This window comes from Pelophylax lessonae (genome assembly GCF_965119305.1).
Source record: "Pelophylax lessonae genome assembly, chromosome: 8".
NCBI lineage: Eukaryota > Metazoa > Chordata > Amphibia > Anura > Ranidae > Pelophylax > Pelophylax lessonae.
Window position 1 is genome coordinate 4182698 of NC_138775.1, and position 14842 is coordinate 4197539.

General features: G+C 41.6%; 1 protein-coding gene across 1 annotated transcript; it reads left to right on the forward strand.

Moving 5' to 3' along the window:
* Window positions 1–13179: 13179 nt before the first annotated feature.
* On the forward strand, window positions 13180–14106 carry LOC309561690 (olfactory receptor 1E16-like; the record flags this gene model as incomplete). Its single annotated transcript, XM_082265678.1, has 1 exon — window positions 13180–14106. The coding sequence occupies one exon, from the start codon at window positions 13180–13182 to the stop codon at window positions 14104–14106; it is 927 nt and encodes a 308-aa protein (XP_082121804.1).
* Window positions 14107–14842: the final 736 nt, after the last annotated feature.

Here is a 14842-nt window from a genome sequence, read left to right on the forward strand (position 1 = left end):
AGTGTAAAAAATGTCAGTCAAGGGTCCGATCTGTCCGCCACAATGTCGCAGTCCCGCAATCAAAATGCGCTTATTGTGATTTTTTTTTACCAAACATAGGTAGCAGAAAACAAATTGGTCAAAAATTTAAAAAAATTTAGATTTTTACATTTTTTGGGGGGGGGGGGGGATTTCATATAAAAAAATGTTAAAAATATTGTTATTTTTTCAAAATCTTCGCTCTTTTTTTGTTTATAGCGCAAAAGGTAAAAATCGCACAGGTGATCAAATACCACCAAAAGAAAGCTCTGTTTGTGGGGAAAAAAGGACGTAAATTTAGTTTGGGTACGGCGTTGCACGACCGCACAATTGTCAGTTAAAGTCGCACAGCGCCGAATCGCAAAAAGTGGCCTGGACGTAAGACAGTAAAATCCTCCGGTGGTAAAGTGGTTAATATTATTAATATTATTATGATGATGATTTTTCCTTTTTTTTGTTTTGTTTTTTGTTCCAAGAGCTTTATTTGAAAAAGACAAATAAGACAAAATGCACAGGTAATGTTGTTACAAGTGGGTTAATAAACAGGACATAGTAAGACTCCCAGTTGGGAGTAAATTGGTAAACAGGTCATACAATCCAAAAGAGAGTCGCATAGCTCAGATTATTCTTTAACAGTAGTAGCTGTATATGTGCAACAGATGAGTATCTAGAACCAAACAGGCTACTAACCCAGAAAGTGGTTTGGTATATCTTGAGTATAGTTCCAGACAAACCATAGACTAAATAATATTAGACCCAAGACCAACCTCCCAGTACGGTCATGGGGGGAGGGGGATAGAACTGAAATGGGGACTTTCTCTGTACTGTATTAATCAAATAATCAAAGAGTAAAATACAAATTTTTATTTGAATACAAAATTTAAAAACAATGAAAACATATATTGCATATAGGTACTGTATCAGAGTTTTTGAACAGTTGTATCCCTATCCATTCTTCGATTCTAAAGGGATGCTGGTACTATAGACCCTTAATTTTACCACAGGCTTTCTATATAAATAATATTAGAGTATTTTGTCTGCCTGACATGCTGGGCCTCACAATTTCCCTTGGGGTTGTGGTCAACGGACCACAAGGAAAAAGGTAAGGGCTGCAAGTAGGCCGATATTCGGTCAGACAGAGAGTGCACTTTGAAAGTGGTTGGGTTTTGTATGTATGCTGGTGTCTTCATGACTGACAATAAGTAAGAGTTAATAGGAAGTTATATAATATGAGTAAAAAAAAGGTGGAAAGGGTGTGGGGGACTTGGGTGTATATGAGGAAATAAAAGAGAAAAAGGGGTAACGAAAGAAGAGTGGAAGATAATATTTAGGAGGGAATGGAAAGGGAAGGCCAGGAACAAGTAAGGAAAGGGCCAGGGGTAAAAGAGAAAGTGAAATGGGGACCCCTTCCTCCTCCACCTACAAGTGACGAAGCATCCGTACACTGGGCTAAGTCATCAACTGGGAATATGCATCCGATGTCAAAAAATTATTCCAAAAAGACCAGATTTTCCTAAATTTAGCAGGTTCCTCCCTGGCTAGATTTACACGCTCCTCTATTTCGGTAATTTTATTGATGCACTGAAGCCAGTCTGCTATGGTCGGTGGAGTGGGTGTAGAACATTCGTTTGATTAGGGTTAGGGTTAGGGTTAGAGTTAAGGTTAGAGTTAGGGTTAGGGTTAACCCTAACTCTAACCCTAACCTGAACCCGAAACCTAACCCTGACCCGAACCCTAACCCTAAGTGTTAGGGTTAGGGTGAGGGTTAGGATTCGGGTTAGAGTTAAGGTTAGAGTTAGGGTAAGGAATCGACTAAGAGTTAGGGTTAGGGTTAGAGTTGGGGCTAGGGTTAGGGTTCGGGTTAGAATTAGGGTTAGAGTTAGTGTTAGGGCTAGGGTAACTCTAAGGGTTAGCGTTAGGGTTAGGTTTAACCCTATCGCTAACCCTAAACATAAGGGTTAGGGTTAAAGTTAAGGGTTAGGGTTTGGGTTAGGGTTAGGGTAAGGGTTCGAGTAAGAGTTAGGGTTAGGGTTAGAGTTGGGGTTAGGGTTAGCCTCAACCCTAACCCTAACCCTAATCAAACTGATGTTCTACATGTTTCACATGGTTAACCCTAACCCCAACTCTAATCCTAACCCTCTAAAGTTAAAGGTTAGGCTTAGGGTTAGAGTTAGGGTTAGGGTTAGTTTAAAAGCAAGTTTAAATTACATTCTTTCGGTTATAAATGTATTTTTTGCTGTAGAAAGATCTATCCATGCTACAGATCCAAAACTTTACATGCACATTGCAGGGGTCCCCCAGGCACAATATTTAAAGGAATTTTTCATTTTTATTGTTTTACTTTAACTGGTTGCCGACCGCCGCACGACTATATACTGCGGCGGTCAGCCCCGGCCAGGCAGAGTGACGTAGCGGTACGTCACTAGCCTTCGCCGCTCTGGTGCGCGCGCGCGCACCCGCGGTCCCGCCGATGACTCGATTGGGGTCAGAACCGATCAGTCATCAGGTCCAGGCCAATCATTTTTGGTCTGGACCTGTTGATCGGTCCTGCCCAATCAGATCTCCCTCTAAGCCTGTGAAATGTAAACACAGGCTTAGAGGAGATGTGCCCTCCCCTCCCAACGGTCTTTTTGGATCCAGCGTGAGAGGAGAGCACATCTAATTGTAAGTACAGCACCAAGCACGTACATACACACTTAGATAGGCACATTTCACCCCCGATCGCCCCCCCAATTAACCCCTACAGCACCTGACACAACACACACTATATACAGCATATAGCATTTACCTATATACCTGTATAAGTGTGATTTGTGAACAGGTGTAGCACTTGCGACCCCCCCTTTTCCACTCAAATTACCCCCCACCCCCCCTAATAAAGATTTAACCCACTGATCTCCCCTGACCCCCCCCTGATCACCGCCGTTAACCCCTACACCCTCTGTCACATCAGCACTAATACAAACGCAATATACGGTGTTATTGTATTTTTGTATTAGTGTCATTGTGATCAGAATTAGCGCAGGCGACTAAGTTTGTGTCCCAAGAAGGTTTAGGGTCCCCGCCACCCGCCCAATAAAGATTTAAGCCCCTGACCCCCCCCTGATCACCCCTACACCCCCTGCCATAACACACACCGTATACAGTATATAGCATTTTGCTATATACCCGTATAAGTGTGATTTGTGGTCAGGTCTAGCGCTTGCGACCCCCCTTTTTCCACTTGAATTACCCGCCACCCCCCCCTAATAAAGATTTGAGCCCCTGATCTCCCCTGACCCCCCCCTGATCACCGCTAGTTAACCCCTACACCCTCTGTCACATCAGCACTAATACAAACGTAATATACTGTGTTTTTGTATTTTTGTATTAGTGTCATTGTGATCAGAATTAGCGCAGGCGACTAAGTTTGTGTCCCAAGGAGGTTTAGGGTCCCCGCCACCCACCCAATAAAGATTTAATCCCCTGATCCCCCCCTGATCACCCCTACACCCCCTGCCACAACGCACACTGTATACAGTATATAGCATTTTCTATATACCCGTATAAGTGTGACTTGTGACCAGGTTTAGCGCTTGCCACCGTTCCTTTTATCCTTAGGATACCCGCCAGTCCCTTCCAATAAAGATTTAAACCCCTGATCCCCCCCTGATCACATCCCGTTAACCCCTACACCCTCTGTCACATTAGCACTAATACACACATAATATACTGTTTTTACTGTATTTTGTATTAGTGTCATTGTGACTTGAGGTTGCTCTAGCTAGCTAGTTTCTTTCCCAAAGGAGGTTTAGGGTCCCCGCCACCCCCCCCCAGATCCCCGGCGCATAGTTTAGAAGTAACCCCTTGATTACCACACACGCACGCACGCACATACACTTCCATTTCTAGTATAGTGTTTGAACAGATCAATATCTGATCTGATCAGAACTATACTAGCGCCCCCATAGTTTAGGGTTCCCAAAACGCGGTGTTTGCACGATCAGCACTGATTCCGGCCAGCACCTGCGTTTAACCCTTTCACCCAGGTAAGTGTAGTAATCAACAGATTACTGTCACTTACAAAAAACACAAGACACAAAACCGCTGTGTTAGCAGAGTCAGGCCTGATCCCTGCTAGCATTAGCAGTTTTTTTGGTAGCGCTTGAAATAGTCTTCGACAACCAGGTGCTTTTATTACCTGTAAGTCGCATCACTGTACGGGTAAATTTAGTTACCAAAATGTCTAAACGTTCGTACAGTGATGAAGCTATTTACAGTATAATGACCATGTCAGGTGAGAGCGATGGGGAAGCCTCACCGGCAGAATCAGGGTCAGTATACGAACCAGATGACAGCAGCGGCTCCCTGACAGACAGCTCCGACGACAGATGGGTCCCTGTTAGACCCAGGCGTACCCGACCCCATTCTGGTGTTGTTGAAATGCAGGAATCGCAGGGTGCTCGTATGGAGCAGAGTGTGGTTACTAGTGCCGCTCATTTTTCTGGCGACCTGGCAAGCGCCAGCGGCCTAGTACAACCTGGACCTAGTACAACCAGCACTGCAGTAAGACCTGGTGACGTGGCGAGTCCCCTAAGTGCAGTTGAAGCTGGTGCGGTGGCTAGCACAAGTAGTGGCCCGCAGCCACCGCGTATTCGAAGACAGGCCCGTAGAGCCCATAGTGCCCTCCCTGATGCGCTGGCATATCCCAATTGGCAACCCACTGATACTACAGCGCCAGTACTTCCCCCATTCACCGCCCAACCTGGAATCCACGTGGAGACAGCTGGTTTTACGCCCCTGAACTTTTTTGAGCTGTTCTTCACGGAAGATCTTTTCAGATCTATTGTGGATCAATCAAATTTATATGCTCAACAATTTATCGCCGCCAACCCAAATTCGCACCTTGCCAGACGATTCGGCTGGAATCCTATAACGGTTTCCGAATTTAAGATCTTTCTGGGCCTTTCCCTCCACATGGGCATAACTAAACAAAGTGAATTGCGGCTATATTGGTCCACTAGCCCAGTTCACCATATGCGCATGTACTCTGCCTCCATGTCCAGGGGGAGATACGAGCAAATTCTGCGATTTATGCATTTCAGCGACAATGAAATCTGTCGTCCTCGGGGAGACCCTGCATACGATCGGCTCCACAAAATTCGGCCCCTCATAGACCACTTCAATCAGCGGTTTGCAGCCTTGTTTACCCCCGAACAAGTTGTCTGCATTGACGAGTCCCTGATTAAATTTACTGGCCGTCTTGCTATCAAACAGTACCTCCCCAGCAAGCGTGCCAGATACGGGGTCAAGTTGTATAAGCTCTGTGACAGGGCCACAGACTATACAGTTAATTTCCGTGTCTATGAGGGAAAAGATAGCACTGTGGAGCCCCCGAACTGCCCAGACTACATAGGGAGCAGCGGTAAGATTGTTTGGGACTTGGTGTCACCCTTATCCGGAAAGGGGTACCATTTGTACGTGGACAATTTTTACACAAGCGTGCCACTATTTAGTCACCTGTTTGATTTACAAATTGGCACATGTGGCACCGTGCGACCTAATCGCCGGGGCTTCCCCCAAAGGCTTGTAAATTCCCGTCTTAGTCGGGGGACGAGAGCCTGCTTGAAAATGGACAAATTGCTTGCGGTGAAGTGGAAGGATACACGGGATGTTTATGTTCTGTCCTCCCTTCACGCAGACACGACAGTCCAAATCCCTACGGCAACTGGCGTTATGGAGAAACCCCTCTGTGTCCACGAATATAACCTTAACATGGGAGGGGTGGACCTTAACGACCAGCTTTTGGCGCCGTATTTAGTTGCCCGTAAAGCCAGACGCTGGTACAAAAAAGTGTCTGTTTACCTTTTCCAATTGGCTATGCTGAACGCCTTTGTCCTATACAGGGCGTCAGGACGAACTGGACCCTTCCGGGAATTCCAGGAAGCGGTCATCCTTGCCTACCTGTACCCAGGAGGCATGCCTGCCCAACTTCCCCTTCCAGATGCAGTGAGCCGGCTGCATGAGAGGCATTTTCCTTATGCCCTCCCGAGTACCCCTACCCAAATACGACCCCAAAGACGATGTCGTGTCTGTAGCAGGCGCGGATTTAGGCGTGACACCCGTTATTATTGTCCCAAATGTCCTGACCAACCTGGTCTCTGCATCGGGGAATGTTTTGAGCGCTACCATACACTAGTGGAGTATTAGTGTAGGGTACAGCACGACACAGTGTAGGGCACACAAACACAGGGTCTCGAAGGATGTTGGATGTCCATCGACATTTTGAGAGACCCAAGCTGGAAGAGAAGATCGCAGAAGATCGCACTCCCTCCCAAATCAAGAAATAAAGGAACAGTTAGAAAGAAAAATAAAAGGATCCAAAAACTGTTGTGGTGTCAGTAATTTTATATGTCCTTCTACTCCTTCCTACTATACTTTTTTCAATGTCCTTAGTTTGTTTTTTCATTCTTTTGTGACCTGTTTCTCTTGCAGGTACTCGTTGGCTACCACGCATTGATTTTATATATTCTGACACAAACAGCGTTTGCGCTCAGCATATATGGATACCTTTGCTGATAGCAGCTGTGGTGATTTTCTGATTTCAGCACTGCAGTTAAAATCTTATTTTGGTATACGTGGATAGTGCCGTGTATACCCATCATTAAATTCAGTGGGTGGTTGTTTGGGCGGTTAATGATGAGAATCCAAAAACTTTTGTTGTGTCAGTCATTTTATATGTCCTACTCTTTCTAATGTACTTTTTTTTAATGTACTTTGTTTGTTTTTTCATTCTTTTGTGACCTGTTTCTCTTGCAGGTACTCGTCGGCTACCACGCATTGATTTTATATATTCTTACACAAACAGCGTTTGCGCTCAGCATATATGGATACCTTTGCTGATAGCAGCTGTGGTGATTTTCTGATTTCAGCACTGCAGTTAAAATCTTATTTTGGTATACGTGGATAGTGCCGTGTATACCCATCATTAAATTCAGTGGGTGGTTGTTTGGGCGGTTAATGATGAGAATCCAAAAACTTTTGTTGTGTCAGTCATTTTATTTGTCCTACTCTTCCTAATGTACTTTTTTTAATGTACTTTGTTTGTTTTTTCATTCTTTTGTGACCTGTTTCTCTTGCAGGTACTCGTCGGCTACCACGCATTGATTTTATATATTCTGACACAAACAGCGTTTACGCTCAGCATATATGGATACCTTTGCTGATAGCAGCTGTGGTGATTTTCTGATTTCAGCACTGCAGTTAAAATCTTATTTTGGTATACGTGGATAGTGCCGTGTATACCCATCATTAAATTCAGTGGGTGGTTGTTTGGGCGGTTAATGATGAGTAATACTACGCATTATTCCTGTGCTGATTTCTGATAGGTTCTCTTTTTTTCCGTTCAGCCCACAGGCTGCATGAAAAAAAAAAACCTATATGCCAAACAAGGACCAGCAATGTACTGGTACGTTGCTGGACTTTGAGTGGTTGTACCAGGATGATGCCTGCAGATTTAGGCATCATCTTGGTATCGTTTTTTACAGCCAGCGGTCGGCTAACATGTAAAAGCAATCCTAGCAGGTAATTGGCCGCTAGACTGCTTTTACATGCAGTGGGAGTGGCCTCCCCCCCCCCCCACCGCCGCCTTCCGCAGCCTTCCGTGGTTTTTCTCGGGCTCTCCTGTCCCACCGGTTAACCCGAGAGTGCAGCCGGTGATTCAGTTATCTAACCATAGAGCTAATTGAAGATTAGAATGGCTCCAATCATCTCTATGGCCTAAGATGCCGGAGGCTACGAGCATTTCATGACTTCTTTTTCGCCAGAAATAAACAGGGCCATTGGGAAATTGGGAAAGTATTTTATCACACCAATTTTGGCGTGGTCAGATACATTAAGGTCAGAGGAGAGATCTAGAGTATAAAAGACCCCAATTTTTTTAAAAAAGAGTACCTGTCACTACCGATTGCTATCATAGGGGATATCTAAATTCACTGTGATAACAATAAAAATGATTTAAAAAAAAATTAAAGGAAAGGTGTCAAAATAGCATAAAAAAGCAAAAAAAAAAAAAAAAAAAAAAAATTGAGCCCCCCCCCTTTCCCCCCGTGCTTGCGCGCAATGGCACACGCAAGCGTTGGTCTAGTGTCATATGTAAACCGCAATTTCAGCATGCATGTGAGGTATCGCCGCGATTGCCAGATCGAGTGCAGTAATTTTTGCAGTAGACCTCCTCTGTAAGTCTAAAGTGGTAACCTGTAGAGACTTTTAAAGTTTTTAAAAATGTACGTACGTTGTTGCCGCTGCGCAGGCGTGCGCAATTTTTAAAGCATGTCATGTCAGGTGTCTATGAACTCGGCATAAGATCATCTTTTAAATTTTACCAAAAAAATTGGAATTATATAGTGTATTTGTGCAATAAATTTAAAAAAAAATGTATTTTTTTCGCAAAAATTGCGTTTGGAAAATCTGTGCGCAAATACCGTGTGACAAAAAAATTTGCAACATCCACCATTTTATTCTATAGGGCCTCTGCTTTAAAGAAATATATAATGTTTGGGGGTTCAAAGTAATTTTATAGTAAAAAAAAAATATTTTTTCATGTAAACAAAAAGGCACAGAAAAGGCTTGGTTTTCAAGTGGTTAGAAGAGTGGGTGATGTGTGGATAAGATTGAGCATAAAATGCCGGGACAGTTCAAACACCCCCCAAATGACCCCTTTTTGAAAAGTAGACACCCAAAGCTATTTGCTGAGAGGCATGGTGAGTCCATGGAATATTTTGTATTTTGCTACAAGTGTCGGGAAAATTATTATTTCTTTTTTTTTTGTTGTTTTTTTACAGAAAGTTGTCACTAAATGATATATTGCTCACACATGCCATGTGTATATGTGAAATGACACCCCAAAATACATTCTGCTGCTTCTCCTGAGTACAGGGATACCCCATGTGTGAGACTTTTTGGCAGCCTAGCTGTGTACGCGCCCCCGAAAACCAATCCACATCTTCAGGTTTTCTAATGGCGTAAATTGCTGATTTTACCCCTGACTACCCGTCACAGTTTCAGAGGCCCTGAAATTTCAAGATAGCACAAAACCCCCCCAAATGACCCCATTTTGCAAAGTAGACACTCCAAGCTATTGGCTGAGAAGCATGGTGAGTCCATGGAATAGTTTATATTTTGCCACAAGTTTCGGGAAAATAATTTTTTTTTTTTTTTTTAACACAAAGTTGTCAGTAAATGATATAATGCTCACGCATGTCATGGGTATATGTGAAATGACACCCCAAAATACATTCTGCTGCTTCTCCTGAGTACAGGGATACCCCATGTGTGAGACTTTTTGCCAGTCTAGCCGCGTACAGGACCCGGAAAACCAATCTGCACCTTCTGGCTTTCTAAGGGCGTAAATTGTTGATCTCACTCCTTACTACCTATCACACTTTTGAAGTCCATAAAAGGCCAAGATGGCACAAAACCCCCCCAAATGACCCAATTTTGCAAAGTAGACACTCCAATCTATTTGCTGAGAGGCATGGCGAGTATTTTGCAGCTCTCATTTTTTTTGGAAAATGAAGAAAAAACAGGAAAATGCATTTTTTTTCCTCTTTTTTCAATTTCCAAAACTTTGTGACAAAAAGTGAGATCTGAAAAACACTCAACATGCCTCTCTGCAAATAGCTCAGGGTGTCTACTTTCCAAAATGGGGTCATTTGGGGGGGTTTTGTGCTATCTTGGAATTTTAGGGCCTCCGAAAGGTAGTCAGGAGTGAAATCAACAATTTACGCCCTTGGAAAGCCTGAAAGTGGAGGTTGGTTTTCGGGGTCCTGTACTCGGCTAGACTGCAAAAAAGTCTCACACATGGGGTATCCCTGTACTCAGGAGAAGCAGCAGAATGTATTTTGGGGTGTCATTTCACATATACCCATGGCATGTGTGAGCAATATATCATTTACTGACAGCTTTGTGTAAAAAAAAAAAAATATATATATATATATATATATTTCCCGGAACTTGTGGCAAAATATAAAATATTCCATGGACTCACCATGCCTCTCAGCAAACAGCTTGGGGTGTCTACTTTCCAAAATGGGGTCATTTGGGGGGGGGGTTTTGTGCTATCTTGGAATTTTAGGGCCTCCGAAACTGTGATAGGTAGTCAGGAGTGAAATCAACAATTTACGCCTTTGGAAAGCCTGAAAGTGGAGGTTGGTTTTCGGGGTCCTGTACTCGGCTAGACTGCAAAAAAGTCTCACACATGGGGTATCCCTGTACTCAGGAGAAGCAGCAGAATGTATTTTGGGGTGTCATTTCACATATACCCATGGCATGTGTGAGCAATATATCATTTACTGACAGCTTTGTGTAAAAAAAAAAAAATATATATATATATATATATATTTCCCGGAACTTGTGGCAAAATATAAAATATTCCATGGACTCACCATGCCTCTCAGCAAACAGCTTGGGGTGTCTACTTTCCAAAATGGGGTCATTTGGGGGGGGGGGGGGGGTTTGTGCTATCTTGGAATTTTAGGGCCTCCGAAACTGTGATAGGTAGTCAGGAGTGAAATCAACAATTTACGCCTTTGGAAAGCCTGAAAGTGGAGGTTGGTTTTCGGGGTCCTGTACTCGGCTAGACTGCAAAAAAGTCTCACACATGGGGTATCCCTGTACTCAGGAGAAGCAGCAGAATGTATTTTGGGGTGTCATTTCACATATACCCATGGCATGTGTGAGCAATATATCATTTACTGACAGCTTTGTGTAAAAAAAAAAAAATATATATATATATATATATATATATTTCCCGGAACTTGTGGCAAAATATAAAATATTCCATGGACTCACCATGCCTCTCAGCAAATAGCTTGGGGTGTCTACTTTCCAAAATGGGGTCATTTGGGGGGGGTTTTGTGCTATCTTGGAATTTTAGGGCCTCCGAAACTGCGACAGGTAGTGCAGAGGTGACATGAACAATTTACGCCATTAGAAAACCTGAGAGTGTTGATTGGTTTTCGCGGTCCTGTACACAGCTAGGCTCCCAAAAAGTCTCACACATGGGGCATCCCCATACTCAGGAGAAGCGGCAGAATGTATTTTGGGGTGTCATTCCACATATACCCATGTCATGTGTGAGAAATTTATCTTTTAGTGACAACGTTGTGTAAAAAAAAAAAATTAAAAAAAAAAATTGTAATTTTCCCGAAACTTGTGGCAAAATATAAAATATTCCATGGACTCACCATGCCTCTCAGCAAACAGCTTGGGGTGTCTACTTTCCAAAATGGGGTCATTTGGGGGGGTTTTGTGGTATCTTGACATTTCAGGGCCTCCTAAACCGTTATAGGTAGTGAGAAAATGCAATGAAAAATGTACGCCCTTTGAAATTCTGATGGTGGTGATTTGTTTTCCGGCTCCCGTACACAGCTACGCTCCCAAAAAGTCTCACATATGTGGTATCCCTGTACTCAGGAGAAGCAGCAGAATATATTTTGGGGTGTAATTACACATATACCCATGGCATGTGTGAGCAATATATCATTTCAATGACAACTTTGTGTAAAAAAAAATTTTTCAAACACCTGTGACAAAAAAATAAAATATTCAATGAGCTCAACATGCCTCTCAGAACATTCCTTAGGATGTCTACTTTCCAAAAAGTGGTAGTTTGGGGGGGTTTTGTACTGCCCTGCCATTTTAGCACTTCATGAAATGAGATAGGCAGTCAGAAATTAAAGCTTCGTAAATTTCACTATTTACACCATAGTTTGTAGACGCTATAACTTTTGCGCAAACCAATAAAAATACGCTCATTGATTTTTTTTTTTGTCAAAGACATGTAGCTAAATATATTTTGGCCAAAAAAAATGACATAAATTGAGTATATTGGATATTTTTTAAAAGACAAAGTTGAAAATGTCATTTTTTTGCAAAATTTTCGCTCTTTTTTTATTAATATCGCAAAAAATAAAAAGCGCAGAGGTGATCAAATGCCACCAAAAGAAAGCTCTGTTTGTGGGAAAAAAAGGACGTAAATTTCGTTTAGGTACAGCATTGCATGACCGCGCAATTATCAGTTAAAGTCACGAAGTGCCAAGTTGAAAAAAGGGGTCTGGTCCTTTAGCAGCCAAATCCTCCGGGGCTTAAGTGGTTAAATATCATTAAAATCACTGCTCCTTTAAAAATGCTTTATTTTTATTTTTTTTCATTGATATATGTTCTTTGGGGCATTACCCAGGCCCCCATACCCTTTTTGGGGAAAAAACTTGCATTTAAGGCTTTAAAATTAGTTCTTTTGATTTTAGAAGTTCGAATTCCCATAGACTTCAGTGGAGTTCGAAAGTTCGAGTTCGATTTTGGCGAACTTTTCATATGTTCGCGGTGTTCTGTGCAAACCGAACAGGAGTATGTTCGGCTCATCACTAATTCCAATCTATCAACCTCTCTAGCTGACATTCCTAATGGTAATTAACAATATCCGAAAAGCCATGATTATTATTATTATTATTATTATTATTATTATTATTAGTATTATTATTATTAACATTATATTATTGGTAACTTATTTTATATTTTTTAAGTTGTCCTCTGATATTATTATTACTACTATTATTAGTATGTATTATATTATTAATATTATTATTAGGTTGTTTATTATTATTATTTTATTAATCATATTTTATATTGGTATTATTTTACATTATTATTATTATTTTCTTATTATTATAATAAAGTTATAAGAGCAAAAACAAAGGCAGTTATTGTTTTCTTTTTAAAAGTATTTTGTGCTCATTACTTTGTCCTAAAACCAAAAAATAAAGCCAAACTAAAAAATAATAGAATTTTAGTAACGTTTTATTCAGAAACTATTTATGAACTGTAAACTTATTTTTTAAAGAAAAAAAAGGGACTCTCAAGCGACAACAGTGTTTCAAATTAAACCTTTAGAGACTTTTAACAAGACTTAAAACGTTGTATTCTTACAACACAGCAGACTGTCCTGTGGGAATGCCAACATTTTATATCTATATAAGTTATTATGTGAATCAATTGTCTGCATAGAAGCCTGAATATAATGTGTGGGCACACCTTACATGTTTTCTTATTAATAATTCCTCAGACTGATCATTTTATTGCTTTTCCATGTTGATCCATTTACACTGAAAAGGAATGAATAATATGATGAATCTCACAAAGATCACCATTCTTATCCTTGTGGGTCTATCAGACCATCCACCAACCATGAATGGACTTTTTGTACTTTTTCTTTTGATCTATCTGATGACTCTTATCACAAATCTCATTATTTTCTTTTTGGTCATCACCGATTACCATCTTCACAACCCAATGTATTTTTTTCTCAGCAATTTGGCTTTTCTGGACATGTCTTATTCATCAGTGAGTGGACCAAAGATGCTCTTTGACTTGGTCACCAAAAACCGGTCAATAACGCTCCCTGCCTGTACAGCCCAAATCTTTTTCTTTCTCTATTTTGCTTCCTCGGAGATCTTCCTGCTCTCGGCTATGTCCCATGACCGGTACATCGCCATCTGCAAACCTCTACATTACACACAAATTATGTCCTGGAGGGTGTGCAGTCATTTAGCTGTTGTAATTTGGGTCATTGGGTTTATTTATTCCTTGGTTCATACTCTTTGTTTGCTCAGGTTGTCCTTCTGTGGTCCAAACTCCATCCACAACTTCTTCTGTGACCTTCCACACTTGTTCCAGATTTCATGTACTGACCCAACATTAAACATATTGCTTACTTTCACAGTGGGCAGTGCAGTCTCATTATCTGTCCTTCTTTTCACATTCCTTCCATATGTCCGTATTTTCAGCATGATTCTCCACATTCCTGGCAAAACTGGAAAGATGAAAGCTTTCTCCACCTGCACCTCACACCTCATGGTGGTCTTCATCTTCTATGGCTCCTTAATTTTTATTTACTTTGTTCCCTCCTCCAGCAACATGTTTAGTATGAACAAACTGTTTTCGGTCATGTATGCCCTCATTAACCCTTTGCTTAACCCTCTGATCTACAGCCTGAGGAATAAAGACCTTAAGGCAGCATTCTGGAGGACTTTCAATCACATAAAAATATAAACCACCAATCCAGAACTAGATTTTGATACAAATTAACTTTCATCTAAGAAAAGGTTTCTTATAAACTTCCCTACTGCAGCTACTAAACCAGTCATTCCAAGATGTTAGAGTTAACAAATTTCACCTCTCCTGTCTGATGGGACCAAAGGAAAATAACAATTATGAATTGGCTGAAAAAGGAAGATTACAAAGAAGGTAATCTTTTAAAACAGCAAAATTCATAACTAAAAATTCCAAATTAGTCAGCTACCAGGGCAGGAGACACTTAACCACAATGTTTGGAAATAAGGCCAGTCTCTCCGATCTAATCTCACATAGACGCACAGACTCATGGATGTGGAAACAGTTACAGCAATCATCCTATTATCAGGATATCCTATACAGATACACATACACATGCAGATGCAGAGGGTCAATACATTTTGGATCTCTCATGAGCAATATCTCCCCTTCTGGCCACTCTGCCATAAAGTCCAACTCTATGGAGCGTACGGCTTATTGTCGTCCTATGTACAGATACTCCAGTCTCTGCTGTGGAACTCTGCAGCTCCTCCAGTGTTACCTTAGGTCTCTGTGCTGCCTCTCTGATTAATGCCCTCCTTGGCCTTGCCCAGTTCGTGAGTTTTGGTGGGCGGCCGTCTCTTGGCAGGTTTACTGTTGTGCCATGTTCTTTCCATTTGGTTATGATAGATTTGATGGTGTTCCTGGGGATCATCAAAGATTTGGATATTTTTTT